Genomic DNA, 17,471 nt, shown 5'->3' with positions numbered 1-17,471 from the left:
TATTCCCTCTGAGGTACCACAACCAGCATGAAAAAACACAAACATTTAGGAGCTATGCTGCATGGATCTGCCCATGTGTGATGTTGTTCTTAGGAAGGGTTGTGGTGGGCACATGCAGGGATAGACACCAACATATTGCACCACAGAAATTTGACAAAATTATTGACTCAGCCACGGATATAGGGGCAATTAATCTGTATATAAAGTGTATAGCCAATCTAATACCATCAAAACACAGTCCAGTTTAAAACACATTTCTCCCTATAAATAAAGTAACTAAGCATGCAAACATCAATGAAGTGCAACACAACTGTATTAGCTGTCTAGCAAGCTAAACAGTATGCAGGGCCAATGCGAATTATATTTGTTGACAGAATAGAGCTAGCTACACCATGTCATGGGGTGGTAGATGGACTTTATTGGATGACCTCTATGGATTCACACTGTGCCAGGAGTACAAATTCATCCAATAAACCATGAAACTCAAGGAGAGGATTGTTATTGTGGTTATTGAGGTGAGGCAGTAGAAAAATCAGCTGTCAGAAGATGGACCATTTCTCACACTGCTGTTGTCGCAAGACAATTTAATCTGTTATGGTCAACATTTGTGCAACTTCTCCACCTCCTTGTAATATATGTCTGAAGCCAACAAAAGAGCAGTGATTTCAAATTCAGGAGAGTTTTATAGGATGGAGCAGATAGTACTTCAGAAGAGTCATGTAAAACAGAAAAGCAGAGTGGGACAGGGAGGGACAGAGAGATTAACAGTAGGTAGCCAAGACTAGTTTATTCATCTTGACAGGCTGTTAAACTAGGTCCTTGATTCTAAAATACAGAAACAACAGAGTCTTTCATGGACAAAATGCCATTTGCTCACCAAAGCTAGTGGCAAAATTAGATAAACATAATTACAAATAAAGAGCGCTCTTCAGTTCCTCCAGTAAAGCGATTCTCTGAATTTAACATGTCTGTATCTCAGTCTATCACTGTCGATTCTTATTCAGCTCTGACAAGATAATTATTAACTAAAAGCTTTTCTGCAAAAGGTTGAGTGGTTGTTACTGAATATATTATTCAGTTATAAAATGTTTAGTCACTATCTATAAGATTGTCCTCCAGACTAATCATTTTATGTCCAAGCCAAATCTCTTATCTGTTGGTAAAGGTATACGTTTAACATGATATAATTATATGATACAGACAACTTTTCAATGATATTGGCCACTCAGGTTACCTGCCCTCAAACTGGATTGTAAATGATGCACATTGCAGTTACTGATCTTTGACACACTTGTAAAACTTGTTCTTTAATCCAGTTTGCAGCAGAAAAATCTGTTAATGACTGTTCCTAACATGGTCATTGAAACATAATAAATTTTGACAATGTCTGTCTGGACAATTTTTAAAACTGCAAATGCAGCATGGATTTTGTTATGGAATCACAGACAGTTCATCATAGAGTAAGGTTTATTAAAGCTATCCACTACATTGTATTTACTAACTATTGTATATGCGTTAGCAGCATCTTATTTTTGCCAATTTCACTCAGCCCATTACACTGTACTCTTGTATTCGCGGGGAACTTACAGTGCTGACTTCTGGCAAGCCCTTGGATTTTCTTGCCTGTTTTCCCCTCAGTAAACATTCTGGAACGATATGATTCCAAATGGATAGCAGCGGAATTGTGACATTTATATAAAAGTAAAAGTCCAGCAACTTTCAACATGTCACTGACCTTGTGTCCCAAGTGAAATAATATGTCATATGGCATATAAATAGAGACATTACCGAAGTGACTTTTGCCATTTTAAACTGAGTTTACAAAACACAAGCCTATAAACTTCTGTTTTAAAATAACCTAGCTGCTAGGGGAGAGAGACAGAGAGGGGGGAGAGCGAAACTGTATTCCCCTCTCACCTGTTCATATGGGGGGGCACATTACAATTTTTGTCGTACATAGAGGGCCTGTGGGACAATTTCAAAAAAGATAAAGGCATTAAAAAGTTATCTTACTATTAATCAGAACAACAACAAATGTGAATTTTTGTGAAGAAGCTTTAAATGAGAAGATTAATTTATTGACTTAAATTCTCGTCACTTTGTTGGACACTGATTTAGTGAGATACCTAGCATTTTTGTTGCTTGCACAAGTAATCAATGTCTGCCTGTACTCTTGTTGTAGTGATGCAGAATATTCTGGATAGATGTCCATCTGTCAGGAATGATCTTGATCGCTCTCTCTCCCTCCTCTCTCTCACCCTCCTCTCTATCCGTCTGTCTCTGTCTCTCTCCACTTCCCTCTCTGTGTCCCCCTCTCTATGTTGCCCCCCCCCCTATGTTCACCCCTCTCTGTGTTTGCCCCTCTTTGTTGCCCCTCACTCTATGTTGTGCCCCCCTCTCCGTGTTGTTCCCCCCATCTCTCTGTCCCCCTCTTTCTGGCCCTCTCTTTCTGTCCCCTCTCTCTGCCCCGCCTCTCTTTTTGTCCCCCTTCTCTCTCTGTCCCCACCTTCTTTCCCTCTGTCCCCCCTCTCTTTCTCTCTGTTCCCTCTCTCTTTCTCTCTCTGTCCATCTCCCCTCTCTCTGTCTCTGTCCCCACTCTCTCCCTCCATTCCCCTCTCTCTCTGTCCCTTTCTCTCTCCCCTTCTCTGTTCCCTCCTCTGTCTCTTCTCTCTCTGCTCCTCTCTCTCTGTCCCCTCCTATCTCCTCTTTCTACCCCCTCTTCCTCTCTCTGACCCCTCACCCTCTCTTTCTCTCTGCCTCTCTCTCTCTGCTGTCCCCCTTCTCCTCCCTCCCCCCCACACTGTCTCTCTGAAACAAGGGGCAGCGGTTGCTGAGAGTAGGAACAGCGGTTTCCAAACGTTGGACAGCTTCTGAGTTTTCCAGCGGACGTTTTTTTAAAAATCAGAACCCGCCAGAAAACAAAAAAACTGTCCGAATTTCAGAAACACTGTTTTGCTTCACCACTTGTCAGCTGTGAAACTGACAACTGCGATTTTTTTTTAAAGCCGGTCTGGTCAGAAAGAAGAAGTCAATGGGAAATCTCTTGTCCCTGAAATTACCAATCACGGACCTCAAAACTTTTTACCATGGACACTAGTGTCCATGTATGGGCACGTTGCTGACCCCTGGGCACATGAACACAATGCCTCCTCGCCCTCTTGGGTGGACACTGCAGTCTCTCCATCTGATATGGAATGGCCACCCTGGGAGCCCACAAGTTCCAGGCCCCGCTCCTCTGCTGGGGTCAGTTTTTGGGTATCGGGGATTCCACCTCCAAGTTCTGCCCTTTCCTTAGTTAGTGGACCGTTTTCTCCTCCAGGTAGAAAGAGGGACACAGTTAGTCTTCCCAAAGAGACCCACAGGACACTTGTTCTGATGGCAGCCCTTCGGCCCCTGAAGGGAGCTGCCGAATGCCCACTCCTCACGTCCACTCACAAGAGATGTGCGGGGGGGCAAGCTAGGACAGAAAGCCAGCTATCTTGGAGATGCAGCCATGCATCTGACATGATCTGCTGTTGCCTCAGCCCCTTGCCACCCCCTTTGCAGCCACTCCATGACCATGTCACACTCCCTGCCGCGTGCCACATGCAAGCCCAAAGATGATATGGGAATGGAGGACTCACCTTGGCAGAGCGAAGGAGGTCATTGACCCTCTTACGGCACTGGGCCCAGTTTTGGAGGGTGACCCCAAGGCTGCTGACCTCTGTGATCTCCATCCAGGCTTGCTTGTCAGGCGGGAGAGTCTCTTCCTGCTCTCCCTGGCAGTGAAAAGACGTCCTGCCTATCACACAAATGAGTAATGTAATATATGAATTTCAATGCCAGTGTGATGCTAGGTATGTAGGCCGTACATCCCAAGTACTGGTGGATTGTATCAAACGACATGCCCCTTCTGCTGTTCGCAATGGGCAAGGTACAGGCTGCACCCAAACAGCCCGTGTTTGCAAAACTCAAAACACAGTGTCCAACATTAGATGTGATCCCATGATTGGACAACATTTGCTGAATAATACTCACTGTGCTAAGAATTACACTGACAACCAATTTAAGATTGTCAGATTTGGGCGGCACAGTGGCGCAGTGGTTAGCACCGCAGCCTCACAGCTCCAGGGACCCGGGTCCAATTCTGGGTACTGCCTGTGCGGAGTTTGCAAGTTCTCCCTGTGACCGCGTGGGTTTTCACTGGGTGCTCCGGTTTCCTCCCACCGCCAAAGACTTGCAGGTGATAGGTAAATTGGCCATTGTAAATTGCCTCTAGTGTAGGTAGGTGGTAGGGAATATGGGATTACTGTAGGGTTAGTATAAATGGGTGGTTCTTGGTCGACACAGACTCGGTGGGCCGAAGGGCCTGTTTCAGTGCTGTATCTCTAAATAAGTAGGGCCCGCAGTGTGGCGCATTTGCGCATACTGGATGCTACATATATTAATACACAGGGTCCTGTTCTTTGCAGACAGAAAGAACATGTACAAACATTGCACCTGTTTCAGCTAAACAAAATAAGTGACAGCCATTCACTGGTCAAGACATTGCCCTGAGGAATCAATCAGAGTCAAGCTGCCTGGTTTAAATTTCAAACAAAGCTTGGCAGTTAACTGTCAGTCACCGTAAACTGGTTCATTCTCCTCTACCAATCAGAGTTCACTTGCCAATCAATCACCTCTCTCTTCTCATACAGTATAAAGTTGTTGTTTCCCTTACATTGGTATTCTTGTGGATTGTCCTGATGAATGCAAGACGAAAATCTTCGACAACATGTCTCTATTTTCAGCAAAACTACAATCAGGGAATATTATTTAAATCAGATTCCTATGTAGGCTAAATGGGCTCAAAAGAAAACATAATCATTAGTTGATGGCATTTATCCTATAATGCTGAGCGAGTTTAATAAGTAGATTTGTGAGACACAGACAATCATTATTAGTGATTCACTGGGCATTGTGAAAGTACTAGTAGACCTGAAGCTGGCTAATGTAGTGCCCATATATAAAAAGGGGAATAAATTGACATGGGCAACTATAGACCCATTAATCTTACCTCCCAATAGTGTATATAATGAGATGGAATATCAGGTGTAAATTTGATGATTATTTGCACAACAATACCCAAGTAGTCAGCAGTCAACATGGCTTCAATATGCTAATGAGCTAAGTTCCAGGATGTAGTCATGTGACTCGAAGACATAGTCACTCTGCAATTGTAACTCCCTAGACAAAGGTTCTGTACATAGTTTGCTCTGTATTGTATATAATAGTTAGCTGTTAATAAACCTGTTTGAGATCTTCAAGGAATTGGAATCCATGTACCTCATTGTGTTGCTTAAGACAACACAAAGAATACATGACAGAAGATCTTGCCTAATCATAATCTTCCACTTCTATGAGAAAGTATCAACCTAATTGGACTGTGATAGACTCTGTGATATTGTGTACTTAGAATATGAGAAGGCATCTAACAAAGTTCCACATGAAATGCAATCAGTTTAAACTCAAAAATGGAGGGATTTGTCGTAAACCCTAGGAGTGGATAAGAAGTTGGCTGAGGGAAAAAAATCAATGAATGCTCTTTGAAGGAGTTATGCAAAGTGGGGAAGTACTGATAGGAGGTTTGGTATTGGGATCATTACTGTTGCTAATTTACATAAATAAGTGGAATTCAGAAACTCAATGCAAAGTGGTCAGGTTTGCAGATAATGCCAAACTAGGAGAGAAAGCTCATGCATTTCTGAAGAAGTTGGATTAAATTTGTATGTTACAGAAGTTTACTGTAAAGAAATGTAAAGTACTGCGCATGCTAAGAAAAAATAAGCAACATGCACACAACAGGAACGACGTTGAACTAGCCAAGAACGAAGCTGCAGGAGACCCAGGAGTCACAAAACTTTGACATTCAACATGTTGAACCAATGCACAGCAGCAATCAACAAAGCTAATAGAATATTCAGTTACATAGACTAAACAGTAGAATGCAAGCCAGGGGAAGTCATGACCAAACTGTATTATGCTCTGATCAGACTGCACCTTCTGCTGGTTGAGGCATAAAGGTGATATTCATCTGCTAGAGGTAGTGCAGAGAAGAGTCAGGAGACTGAGCAAAGAGCTAAACTATGGGGAGAAACTGGAAAAACTTGACTTTTCAGCCTGGTGAGTTTAAAGAGGTGCATTAGACAGTCATGGGAAAGGTAAGTTCAGAATATTACTTTAAATTAAATTCTGATAGTTGAGCTAGGGGCCATAGATTTGAGCTAGTAAAAGGTAAATTCAGGACTGATATTCTTCACACAACGAGTGAGCAACATATCGATTAGACTTCCAAATAGGGTAGTGAAGTTGGAAACCCTGGAACTTTTAGCAAACAATTGGATATTGGAATTGCAGCCCTCCAGCAAGTCTCTAAATGGATGAATTAGAGTAGCCGAATGGCTTTCTTCATCTGTAATTATCACGCAAAAATATGTACAAGTTGGACTGAAACCATGCAACTAGTACTTAAAATATCAGATTGGTATTTCTTCAGACATTTTTTTGCAACTGTTTAAATAAAAGGAAAACAGCATCAGATTGGATCTATATTTTGGTCTCAGCTCAAGCCACTAGTAAATCATTGACTGTAGAAATCATTTCCAGGTGAAGACAAGTTGGTTAATACTGAAGGGAGAGATGGAGGCCACTGTTGACTCCTTTGATCTTGACCCTAAATCATCATCTCGAAGCCCTGCTGCTGATAGAGAACTGCTACAAAGATCAAGCAGTGAATCACACTTTCAAACAAGTAAGTGCATTTTGCACATTGGCAATTTAATTCCCACTTAGTTCTTTGACAAACTGATTATTTTACTCATTAAACTGGAAAACATTGAATGTTACATCTGAGCTGGAGATCAAACCAATTAGATAGGTCCTGGTTGACTAAATTACAATCAATTTGTTACAGGAATTCCTCACTCCAAATCAGCTTCCCTTCCTGGTTATGGAAAGAATAGATTACACAAGGTAAACATGTTTTATGCTTAAGATTTTTTTCTAAATGACCGGTATGTTAATGGAATAGTGCACATGTTGCAAAACAACCTGAGAAATATCTGAATAAAACAAGTCATAGTGAAAGAGGAGGTAGTTGAGACACTGGATGGGCTAAAAATTGATTAAATGGAGGTATTAGATAGATTGGCCCTGCTTAAAGTTGATAGGTCACCAAGGCCAGAGGAGATGGATCCCAGGATACTGAAGGAAATAAAGGTGGAAACTGTGGAGGCCCTGGCCATAATATTCCAATCCTCCTTAGATAGAGGGTTGGTGCCAGAGAACTATAGAATTGCAAATGTTACACCCTTATACAAAAAAGGGTGCAAGGATAAGACCAGTTACAGGGCAGTCAGTTTAACCTCGGTGGTGGGAAAGCATTTATAAATGATGGCCAAGATTTTGTGAGGCCCCCTGAGGCGGGCGCAGAGGTGGGGGGCACGGAGTATCGTGGTATCGTGACTGGTGGCTAGGGTGGGGGGGGGCAATGGGGTGGGGGCCTTGTCGCCTCCCCATTGCCCAACAATCTTCCTGAGGGTGGGATAGGCCGATGACAGCCTTCCTTCCCAGAGACCAATTGAGGCCCATAAAGGGCCTCTTCCCACAGCCCCTAGGATCTTAACAGCGGTGGTGTGGAGGGGGGGGGAGCCCTCCACCACACGGGGAGGATGCTTTGTAAAACGAGGCACTGTCCCTGCAGGCTTGATGAGGTGGGGGGTCCCTCCTTCATGGGCAATTTGTGGCCCACGCAGGACTCGCCCTGGGCAAAAGTTTACTCCCCTGGACTGCATGTCCACTACCCCCCCCCACCCACCTCATTGGGGCCTTCCGGACTGGCCCCGGTGACCCCACCTCACCTACCTATGTTCCAGGGTTCCACCACTGTGCCTGGGTCTGAGGCCTCTGCAGTACCGGCAGTAGCCACTGCTCCCAGTGGCACTGCAGATACTGCTGGCCCTCTGATTGGCCAGAAACTTTTGGAGGCAGGATCCCCATCCCTTTAAAGAGATGGAGATCCCACCTTCTAAAACTTTGATTCAAAAAGACCAGAGGATTGCTCTCGGTGGGCATGAAAAGGCAAAAGCGGGGTTCCCCCCCGCCTTTTCGGCCCGGCACCCAGAGCCCTGCCTCCTACACAAAATCTAGCGCAACAATTCTGGACAAAATTAATAGTCACTTGGACAAATGTGGATTAATTAGGGAAAGCTAGCATGGAATTGTTCAGGGCAAGTCATTTTTAACTAACTTGCTTGAGTTTTTTGATGAGGGTCATGCAGTTGATGTGGTGTACATGGACATCCAAAAGGCATTTGATAAAGTGCGCATAACAGACTTGTCAGCAAAATTAAAGCCCATGGAATAAAAGGGACAGTGGTAGCATGGAAACGAAGTTGGCAGCGGGACAGGAAACTGAGAGTAGTGTTGAACAGTTGTTTTTCAGACTGGAGCTAGATACAGACCCAGATGTCAGTGTTAGGGCCACCACTTTTCTTGATCTATACTGATGACCTAGACTTTGGTGTACAGGGCATAATTTCAAAATTTACAGATGACACAAAACTTGAAAGTATTGTGAACTGTGAGGAGAATATTAACAAGAGGACTTAGACAGGCTCGTGGAATAGACGGGCAAGTGGTAGATGAAATTTAATGCAGAGAAGTGTGAAGTGATTCATTTTGGTAGGAAGAATGAGGAGAGGAAACATAAAATAAAGGATATAATTCTAAAGGGCATACAGGAGCTGTGAAACCTGGGGGTTTATGTACACAAATCATTGAAGGCGGCAGGGCAGGTTGAGAAAGCAGTTAATAAAGCTTATGGGATCCTGGGCTCTATAAATAGGGGCATAGAGTACAAAAGAAAGGAAGTTATGATGAGCCTGTATAAAACACTGGTTCAGCCTCAACTGGAGAATTGTGTCCAATTCTGGGCACCACACTTCAGGAAGGATGTGAAGGCATTAGAGAGGGTGCAGAAAAGATTCATGTGAGTGGTTCCAGGGATGAGGAACTTCAGTTACGTGGATAGATTGGAGAAGCTGAGGCTGTTTTCCTTGGAGAAGATTAAGTGGAAATTTGATAGTTTTCAAAATCATGAGGGATCTGGACAGAGTAGATAGGAAGAAACTGTTCCTGTTGGCGGAAAGGTCGGGAACCAGAGGACACTAAGGTGCATGGCAAAAGAAGCAATGGCAACATGAGGAAAAGCTTTTTTGCACAGCGAGTGGTTAGGATCTGGAATGGTCTGCCTGAGATTGTGGTGGAGGCAGATTAAATCGAGGCCTTCAAAAGAGAATTGGATAATTATCTGAGGCGAAACAATTTGCAGGGCTGTGGGAAAAAGGCAGGAGAGTGGAACTAGGTTAGTTGTTCTTGCAGGGACCTGGCACAGACATGGAGGGCCAAATGGCCTCCTTCTGTGCTGTAACCATTCTATGATTCTAAGAGCTAAATCCAATTTGGTTTAATATATAATAGAGACTTTCCTGAGAACATACTCCTTTGGCATGGTGGGTGAGTAAAATTGATCTAAAAGCAGAGAAAAGAGCACGAGAAAAGTTTACATCTCTGAAATTCTGGTGGGCTCCGATGCCGAAGGTTCCCCTTTTCCCAGCACAATTGAGACCTGCTACATGTGGGAAATGGCCCATATCAGCTTCGAGATGGTGGATGTGGACTGCATTGTGGTGGGGGTGTGGGGGTGGGAGGGGAAGTGCAGGCTTAGGAAGTCACTAAAAACTGGTCAATTTTTTTACATTCGGAATCAGTATCCTTATGTAAGGGCCTTAGGGAAAACTGCATGTTATCTGCAAGGGTCCTGAACAAACTCCCTGCAAAAACAGCCAGACAGTGTATTTTCCTGCCAGATGTGCGGCAGATATGCCCCTGTAGTGGCAAGTGTACCTGCTAGCCATATGCAAATTAGTTGTTCTCCCACTGACCCCAGAAACACCTCGTGGGTCAGTGCTGCAGGTGTGATTCCAACATCCAGAGGTTTTCACAGCCTATAGGTTTAATATAACAAGATAATTATAATGCTGTAGCTTTATTTTCTCAGCAGAACTCAATAATTCCAATTTACTTTTTTCCTGTATTTTTCAAGCATGGGTCTCCCAACCCATTTTCATTCCTTTGGAATGGATAAGCTTTGTCCTACCCCTGAGACAGTAGAGAGCCCGGATGAATTGGCTGATGTTTTTTATTTCTAGTTCTTGGGGAAAACACCTTGACCCAGACTTTCCTCGGAGCTGTTTTTACTCCCTCACCATAACTTCAGCATCACTGCATTGGACACCCTATTTATGTGTGTACATGGTTGTGGAATGGGAACACCTCTGATGAAACTCTAGGTCCTTGCCTCTGCTCACACTCTACTTAGGTAGTCTTTTCATTCTATGAGGCCAGTTCAAGCAGCATAGCTTGAAAGCAAGACTTGCATTTATTTGGCACCTTAACATGTCTTTACGAAATGGTGCACAGCAGGTGTTATTTTGAGATGCAGTGACCGTAAGATGAGTTTAAACAAAGGCTATTTTGCAGAAATCAAAATGCTAAAATTAGCATCAGACTGCTCGCCTGTTCACAGGCACACCTGAATATTGCATCAGGTGAGAGTAGGGGTTATAAATGGTGTAGCTAAGGTGTGCCTCCCTACCCCATTTTCAGCCGCTGTCTGCCCATCTTTCAGGCGCGAGCTGGACGGTTGTGAGTTGATTTTCTCTCCAATGGGACCACTACCCATTGAACTAGGCTGGCAGTGAGTGGTACCAAGGCAATTATTTCTGACAATTTTACTTTCTGAAATGTTTCTTGTGACTATAATTGGTCTGTATGTAATAGTATTGAACAGCAGGTTTCACTGAACAATTGAAGAAGCACAGAGAGCAGAGAGGTCCTTTGCTATTTGTTTGCTTATTACCCCAAATTTGAAATGTATGTATAGTTTGTAGACAGGAAACTCGGAACATACATACTTGTTTAAAAATAATTATAACAGGAACAGTTTGCAATATATAAACAGAAATTATACTAACCTGCAAATATTGATAAGTTTTAAACAACAGCAAAATAACAAGATTTTGAAAAGAAATTCTAACAGTAAAATTACCTAATCCTTCATCCTCGTGTACAGGCCTAGAAATTGGATCACGCCCAAACTGGGGCGCGAACCGGGTGCACAAGCGGCTGCATGCACCTAAAGAGACCGGGAGCAGGATCACAAGAAATGTTCTGCCAGCCTTGTGCATTTTACCAGCGAGCTGTGGCTGCCAATTGCAGCCCTAGAGGCAGTCGTGGAAATCAGTCTGATGCACCCAGACATTAATGAGAGGTTGAGCCCAAGGCAATTTTAATGGCCTTATTTCCATGAATTTAATTAGAAGCCATTCAAACCCAGCCAGATCCAGTACCTGGCCAGTGGGCAGGACCAGAAATTCAGTGGCAGGCAGCTGCTGCTGGAAATAGTCGCCAGAAGACAGTTAAGTGGTGTGTAGGCTAGAGGGTTCTGGTGTGATCAGACAGACAGAGGAGCACAGGGAGAGGGAGGCACTAGGCTTCCCTGTAAAGCCCAAAGGCTGCTACTGATCCACAAGGAAAATTTTTAAAAATTAACAGTCCTCTTCTGGCCTACGATCCACCTCCTGGCAGGTCTGGCTTGACCTGGAAATCATCACTGCTCTCCATTCAGGCCTCCAACTAAAATTGCAGATTTAAGACCCAATCAGTATATTTAAAAAGGCTGTGTTTGCTGACAATGCAACCACTAGGTGGCGCAGTACTAGCACACATGCACATGCAGCTTCTTCCACTGAAACGTCAGTGTCTGCGACGTTTCAGGCAACTGCCAGGATTAAAGATGGCACTGCTCAAATTATCACAAAAAACAAATTCAACCTGAAAATCCCTCAATGGCTGCCATCACCGCCTCCATCCCACCCCGGACAGTCCCCCGCTCCCTCCTGCCATTGCGCTTGTCTTTGCCAGTCCCTCCTGCGCCCGTCTTCACACCACTGACTCCCTGCTACTTTCCCTTAGCCACTTGCTCAAACCTCGCCGCTCACCAACACCCCTCCGACAACCAGCCGCTCACTCCAGAACCCCCCTCAGCCGATCGTACCCCACTCCTCGCTTCCCCCCCGCCACCCCACTCTCCAGCCACTCGCTCCCTCCTTCCCTACCCACACCACCCCCCGCTCCCCTCCCCCAGCCATTAGCTCCAGGCTGCGCCACTTCCCTCCTCTCGGCCACTCACTCCCGCGTTCGATCGTTCTCCGCCACACTGCCCGAAGAAGCAAGGCAGGCTGCGAGGGGTGGTGAAGCAATGTAGGAGTGAGTGACCGAGAGGAGGGAAGCTGAGCGGCCTGGAGCTAACAGCTGGAGGGGCGGGGGTGAGCTGGTAGCAAGCAGCCGGAGAGCGGGGTGGCGGGGCAGGAAGCGAGGATTGGGGAACAATCAGCCAAAGAGGGGGGGAGGGCAGTGGTGATGTCTGGAACGAGCAGCTGAGGGGGGGAACCATCCGATGGGGAGGAGGGGGGAGAGGGAGAAAGCGTCGAGGCCTGGAGCGAGTGGCTGAGGGGAAGAGCCGCCAGTGAGACGGGAGCGAGTAGCTGAGTGGGGGGAAGCGGGCAGGGGGAGCAAGTAGGGTAGGCAGCGGTGTGTCGGGGATTGACCAGTGTGAAGTGGCAATTGAAGCAGGGAAGGTAGGAAGGAGTGAGGTACTGTTCAGGTGAATGGAGATGGCTATTGAGGGGTGAGGACATCATTGCGTGGTGACGTCATGCGCGCATTCATACTGGCAAGCTGGCAAATGTTTGCACGCATTGATGACGTCTGCACTCGCTCTGCGCATGCTCTACATTGTCAGGAGTCACTTTGATTTAAAAATGACGTTACTGCCTGCCTGTGGGTGATCTTCTCACCTGCTCAGGGAGCAGGTTAACATTGGGACATGGCCGGATAGCAATGGGATAAGAAGGGATAAATGATTGCTCTCATTTCAACTACCATCCTGCCCCATTTCTGCCAGACAAGGTTAGTTAAGATCGGGGCTGATATGGGCAGGATGCATTTTGGCGGTGGAAGCAGAAAGTTGCATGATGAAATTTAAAGGGATGTGGGCAATTGAAGAGGAATGTCAGAATAGGGAGACAACAATCTTTGCATCCTTAGGAAAGGCTGAAAAGAAATTTCAACTCATTGACAGTCTTTTGCCAAAGCTAAACAGAAAAAAGGTCTAAGAATTGTCAGGTAAAAATTAAGTAAAAGAAAGCCTAATGTGCAGACAAATGTCTGCAGCCAAGTAACAGAGCATCTCAGCACCTGACCCCCTCCCCCCTCCACCATCCCACCACTTGATAGCTGCCAAAATGGAGATAGTGCTGCATTTGGTGGCTGCATGAAGGTCGTGCTTGTCATTCCATAACCTGAACTGCACAAGTCATCATTGCAGCCTGCCAGGAAAGAGATGGAGGCAAGTTTGAGCCTTGGTTCGTTGGCTATGCCAGCCCAATGCTGCATGTTAACTGTAGGTATCCTTACAACAGATGGCGCAATGTTGTCAGCTCTTCTCTGCTGAGATAAAGCCTGTGAAAATAGGTCCACATGGTCATTGCCAGGTAGATACAAGAGGATATGCAAACACACAAGGTGGCACCTTGATGGGTGTAGCCAAACAAATTATTCTGCCCCAAAAGCAAAATACTGTGGATGCTATAGATCTGAATGACCTTTGCTGTCAATCTGAAATGCTAACGCTGCTTTCCTCTCCACAAATAATCTTGCCAGATACTTTGTTTCATACAAGTCACTTAAAGCCTGACCACTGTCTACAAAAGATTGTAAGCTCGGTGGCTTAGTGATTGGCCTTTTCTGCTCCACCAACCTGCTCATATTTATATCAAACCTTTGCACCAGCCCATAGAATCCAGATCTATAACTGTCTAAAACAAACCATCTCTGCTGACAATAAAAAGTTCACAAAGATTGTATATTGGCGAACCAGACTAAAGAGTGCATTACTCTTCACAAAACCTAGGGGAGTGTGGTGCTTTTTTTTAAAAAAAAGGTTTCTGACATCTGATATTCTTAATCTTAATGAACAATATATTCACGCAAAATAAAACTTAAGAAAAAAACTTTAAAGACTGCAGAAGTTTATAACGTAGCAAGAGTTAAAAGAAATTTGTCAGCTTTTTGACATTAATAAAAGCTTCTAATATCTTTATTTGATATCTCCTATCAGACATCAGACTTTGAATCAACTCATGATACCAGCTGGGGAATGCGAGGTGAGGAGTCATTTCAAATAAGGTTTCAGTGTCATTATCTACAAATAGAGCTACTTTGATTTCAGTAATCTGATCTATTTCTTAAAGTCATTTCTTAAATCTCACTGAAATGAACTCTTGTTTTTACAGAATACAAGGTAAGAAGTTAACTTTTCGTCTTAAGTCCCTGGTTTCCATCCACCAACTGCATCTGACCAGGTTAAGATCTCGATCTTTCTTCCCTCATGTTTTATTTAATTCTGTATCGAATATTAAAAGCATATAAAGTAGTCCATGCTAGGCCACAGAATGATGCAAGAGCCAAATCATTGATTCCCACACAATGGGTCTAATTTTCAAGCCCTGCTGAGATCAGGAACGGAGGTGGCAAGACCTATAAATTAGTGCCAGCAGGTGTGCCAGTTTCCCGGTGCCAGCCATTTTTGTCGAGGTGGGTTTGGGGTCGACAGCAGGGTCACGAGGCGGGTAGCCAATTCAACTCATTGAGAGCCTTATTAAGCATACTTAAAGGAGGTCGACTGGGATTTTTCCAGTTAACCTCCAGTTTCCCGACCTGTCAGGGTGGGGGTGAGACAGTTTAATTGCTTGGAGGCGGGCATCCAAGTGGCACCTAGAGGCCATTCTTGCCTGCCTGAATGTGGGTGCAGTCAAAGGCCATCCTATAGAGGGATTCCACCCCCCACCACCACCACCCCGCTCCCCAGCCAAAACAACCACAGTGGTGGCCTGCCTGCTGTATCTATTTTTTTATTTAAACTTTTTAAAAAGTTAATGAGAGGGTATCTCCAATTTGAAGTGCCCTCTCAGTTACTTACCATTTGTTGCAGGCTGCTGCTCCTCTCAAGCTGGAAGGCCTCTGGTTGGCTCTCCAGCTTTGAGAGCCCCCACCCACCACCCTTAATTAGACAGGGAACCTGTCTCCATGCCAATTAATAGGGTGCCTCCGTGAAAATCCTAAAGAGTGACTGTTCACACCCAGGGGGAGTTCTGGGACCCAGAAACGGTCTCGACTCCTGTTTCCTGCCCCGGATGGAAAATCCAGCCCAATGAAATCTTGATGTCAGCAATCCCATCGGAGAGGTATAAAGACTAGTGGTGTCTCCCCACAAAGACAGAAAGAACATCAGAGGAGATGTTATTTTCAAGTTGCCACCCTGTAGTTCCTAATGAATAGTTATCAAGTGTCATTGTTAGGAAAAAGAGAGAAAATACAAAATTACTTACTTCTCATCAGAAACAATTTGTAGAATCAATGTGAAAAGATTTTTTTTTTCCCAATGCATAACTGGCTCATCTCACTCTCCAGAGGGTAAATCTCTCCATCTTCCTTCCATCCCTCTTTCCACTCTCGAACGTTTGGAACACTTTATTGATCTTCTACCTTTCCTCTCTGGAATACCCTGCAAAACTTCCATTTGCTTGCAAACAAGATCCATTCATAACCTCATCCTGATGAAGTCCATTGATACCCTGTGCCTGACTGAAATCTGGATCGCTGACAACTTTTACCCCACCCCCCCTTACCTAGGCCACCCCACCTGGTTACACATCCCACCACATTTCCTCATGCACAAACTGCTGTACCAGCATCACAGCACTCACCTACAACTCCCACTTTGCTCTGTCCCCTTAATTCTCTGCCATTTACTCCTTAATTGAGTTTCTAATTCTCTGCCACTCATTTTGCCTCTCTTTCAAAGATCTCATTGTTGCTACTTTCAGAGCTGCCTTCCTCACTGAAATCTTCTCTGCAGTCATTGTATAGCTTCTGCACTAACTGCTTCCTTACGTACAGTGATTTAAATCTCCAACTAAACTTCCCCCTGTTCTCACCAGATTTCATATTATGTATAGTCTCTCCCAACCACATTCATGAGGATTTAGATTATATGGCGAGGTCAGACAACAATTGGCAGGTTCAGTTTAATGTAGCTAGAATGAAATCATGCACCTCGGTTACAAAATAAGCACTTAAATTATACTTATTAGTGGCAAAATACTGAAAGCCATAATAGGAAGCGAACTAGATAAATCTCCCAAAATGTAAAGTCAATGTCTGATTTTTGTTAAGAATGAAAGTGGGATGTTAGGCTAACTGGACAGCAAGAAGGTGGGCTTGATGGATCTTTACCAGCTTTAAGATTTCCCATGATGCTAACTTGGCATCAGAAATGAAAAAAATATGAGGTACAACTGAACTTGTCCTATTGAGTTACTTTTACTTGTTGCAGATTTATCCTTATGAAATGTTAGCTGTTACAATGAAAGCTCGTGTCAAGCTACCAAAGGATGTGGACAGAACCAGGCTGGAGGTAAGAATGTTTGTGGTGAATGGAGGCATTTCCAAAGGACTCCTCTTACAATTAGAGTTTTTGTCTCATAAATATCTTCCTCTCATGCTCGATCTTGTATGGAGTTCATAGTGTGAAGAGCCAAAAGTTGAGATGTCAAAAAATAGAAAATGCTGAAAATGTAAACATGTGTACAGCATCTGAAACAGGCTGACAGGCTATAATCTCGACTGGGACGCTTTATTAAACCTATTCTCTAAAGTTATTAGCCTATTCTTAGCTTTCAGCTGCTCACTAACCTGTGTATTTCCACTATTTTTATGTGAGATGTCCAACATTTGCAGTTTTCTTAAATTGCTTCAGTTTAAATGTGAGTGCTGAGCCATGTGCATTTTCAACAATAAAGATAATAACACTTGATTTCCTTTAATAATATTCTGTTTGATAATTACAAGTTGTAATAATCACAGCAATCAACAGAAGCAGGACTCAAAATAATGTTTCTACTTAATAAGCATTGCTGCCATGAATAATAAAAGGGCAGATTAGCAGGTAGATTATGATTAGAAACGTTGTTACAAACTGTCTAGCCATTTTCAGACAGATGTTGCTGATAATAGAGATCACCAGGGATTCAGATCAGGAATTTGCATTGCATCATGACAAGCTCATGAAGTAAATTGTTATGTTTTCAGTTATTTTTTTGCCTCAAGAAAACTATAATAAGGTGTTTTAAATGAACAAAAAAAAATTAACTCAGGAGAAAATTACATAGTAAACTGTATTATACAATTGCCGTCTAGAACTGTCTGAGAGCTGTCCAAAATGTGCACTATTAACAAGGGAAATTTTATGAGAGAGCAGTTGTTCACAA

At 43.9% G+C, this 17,471-nt stretch overlaps 1 protein-coding gene across 1 annotated transcript in view; it reads left to right on the top strand.

The window, feature by feature from the left end:
* ablim2 (actin binding LIM protein family, member 2) overlaps window positions 1-17,471 on the top strand; it is a 444,286-nt gene that overhangs the window by 351,077 nt on the left and 75,738 nt on the right. The window contains exons 15-19 of the mRNA XM_068019832.1: window positions 6,625-6,769; window positions 6,932-6,990; window positions 14,261-14,306; window positions 14,436-14,443; window positions 16,538-16,618. Of these exons, the coding sequence (XP_067875933.1) occupies window positions 6,625-6,769; window positions 6,932-6,990; window positions 14,261-14,306; window positions 14,436-14,443; window positions 16,538-16,618 (339 nt within the window). The remainder of the gene's footprint in view (window positions 1-6,624; window positions 6,770-6,931; window positions 6,991-14,260; window positions 14,307-14,435; window positions 14,444-16,537; window positions 16,619-17,471) is intronic.

This window comes from Heterodontus francisci, chromosome 1, assembly GCF_036365525.1.
Source record: "Heterodontus francisci isolate sHetFra1 chromosome 1, sHetFra1.hap1, whole genome shotgun sequence".
Lineage (NCBI taxonomy): Eukaryota > Metazoa > Chordata > Chondrichthyes > Heterodontiformes > Heterodontidae > Heterodontus > Heterodontus francisci.
The sequence above is the reverse complement of the archived record's forward strand: the minus strand, read 5'-3'. Positions and strand labels throughout refer to the sequence as shown.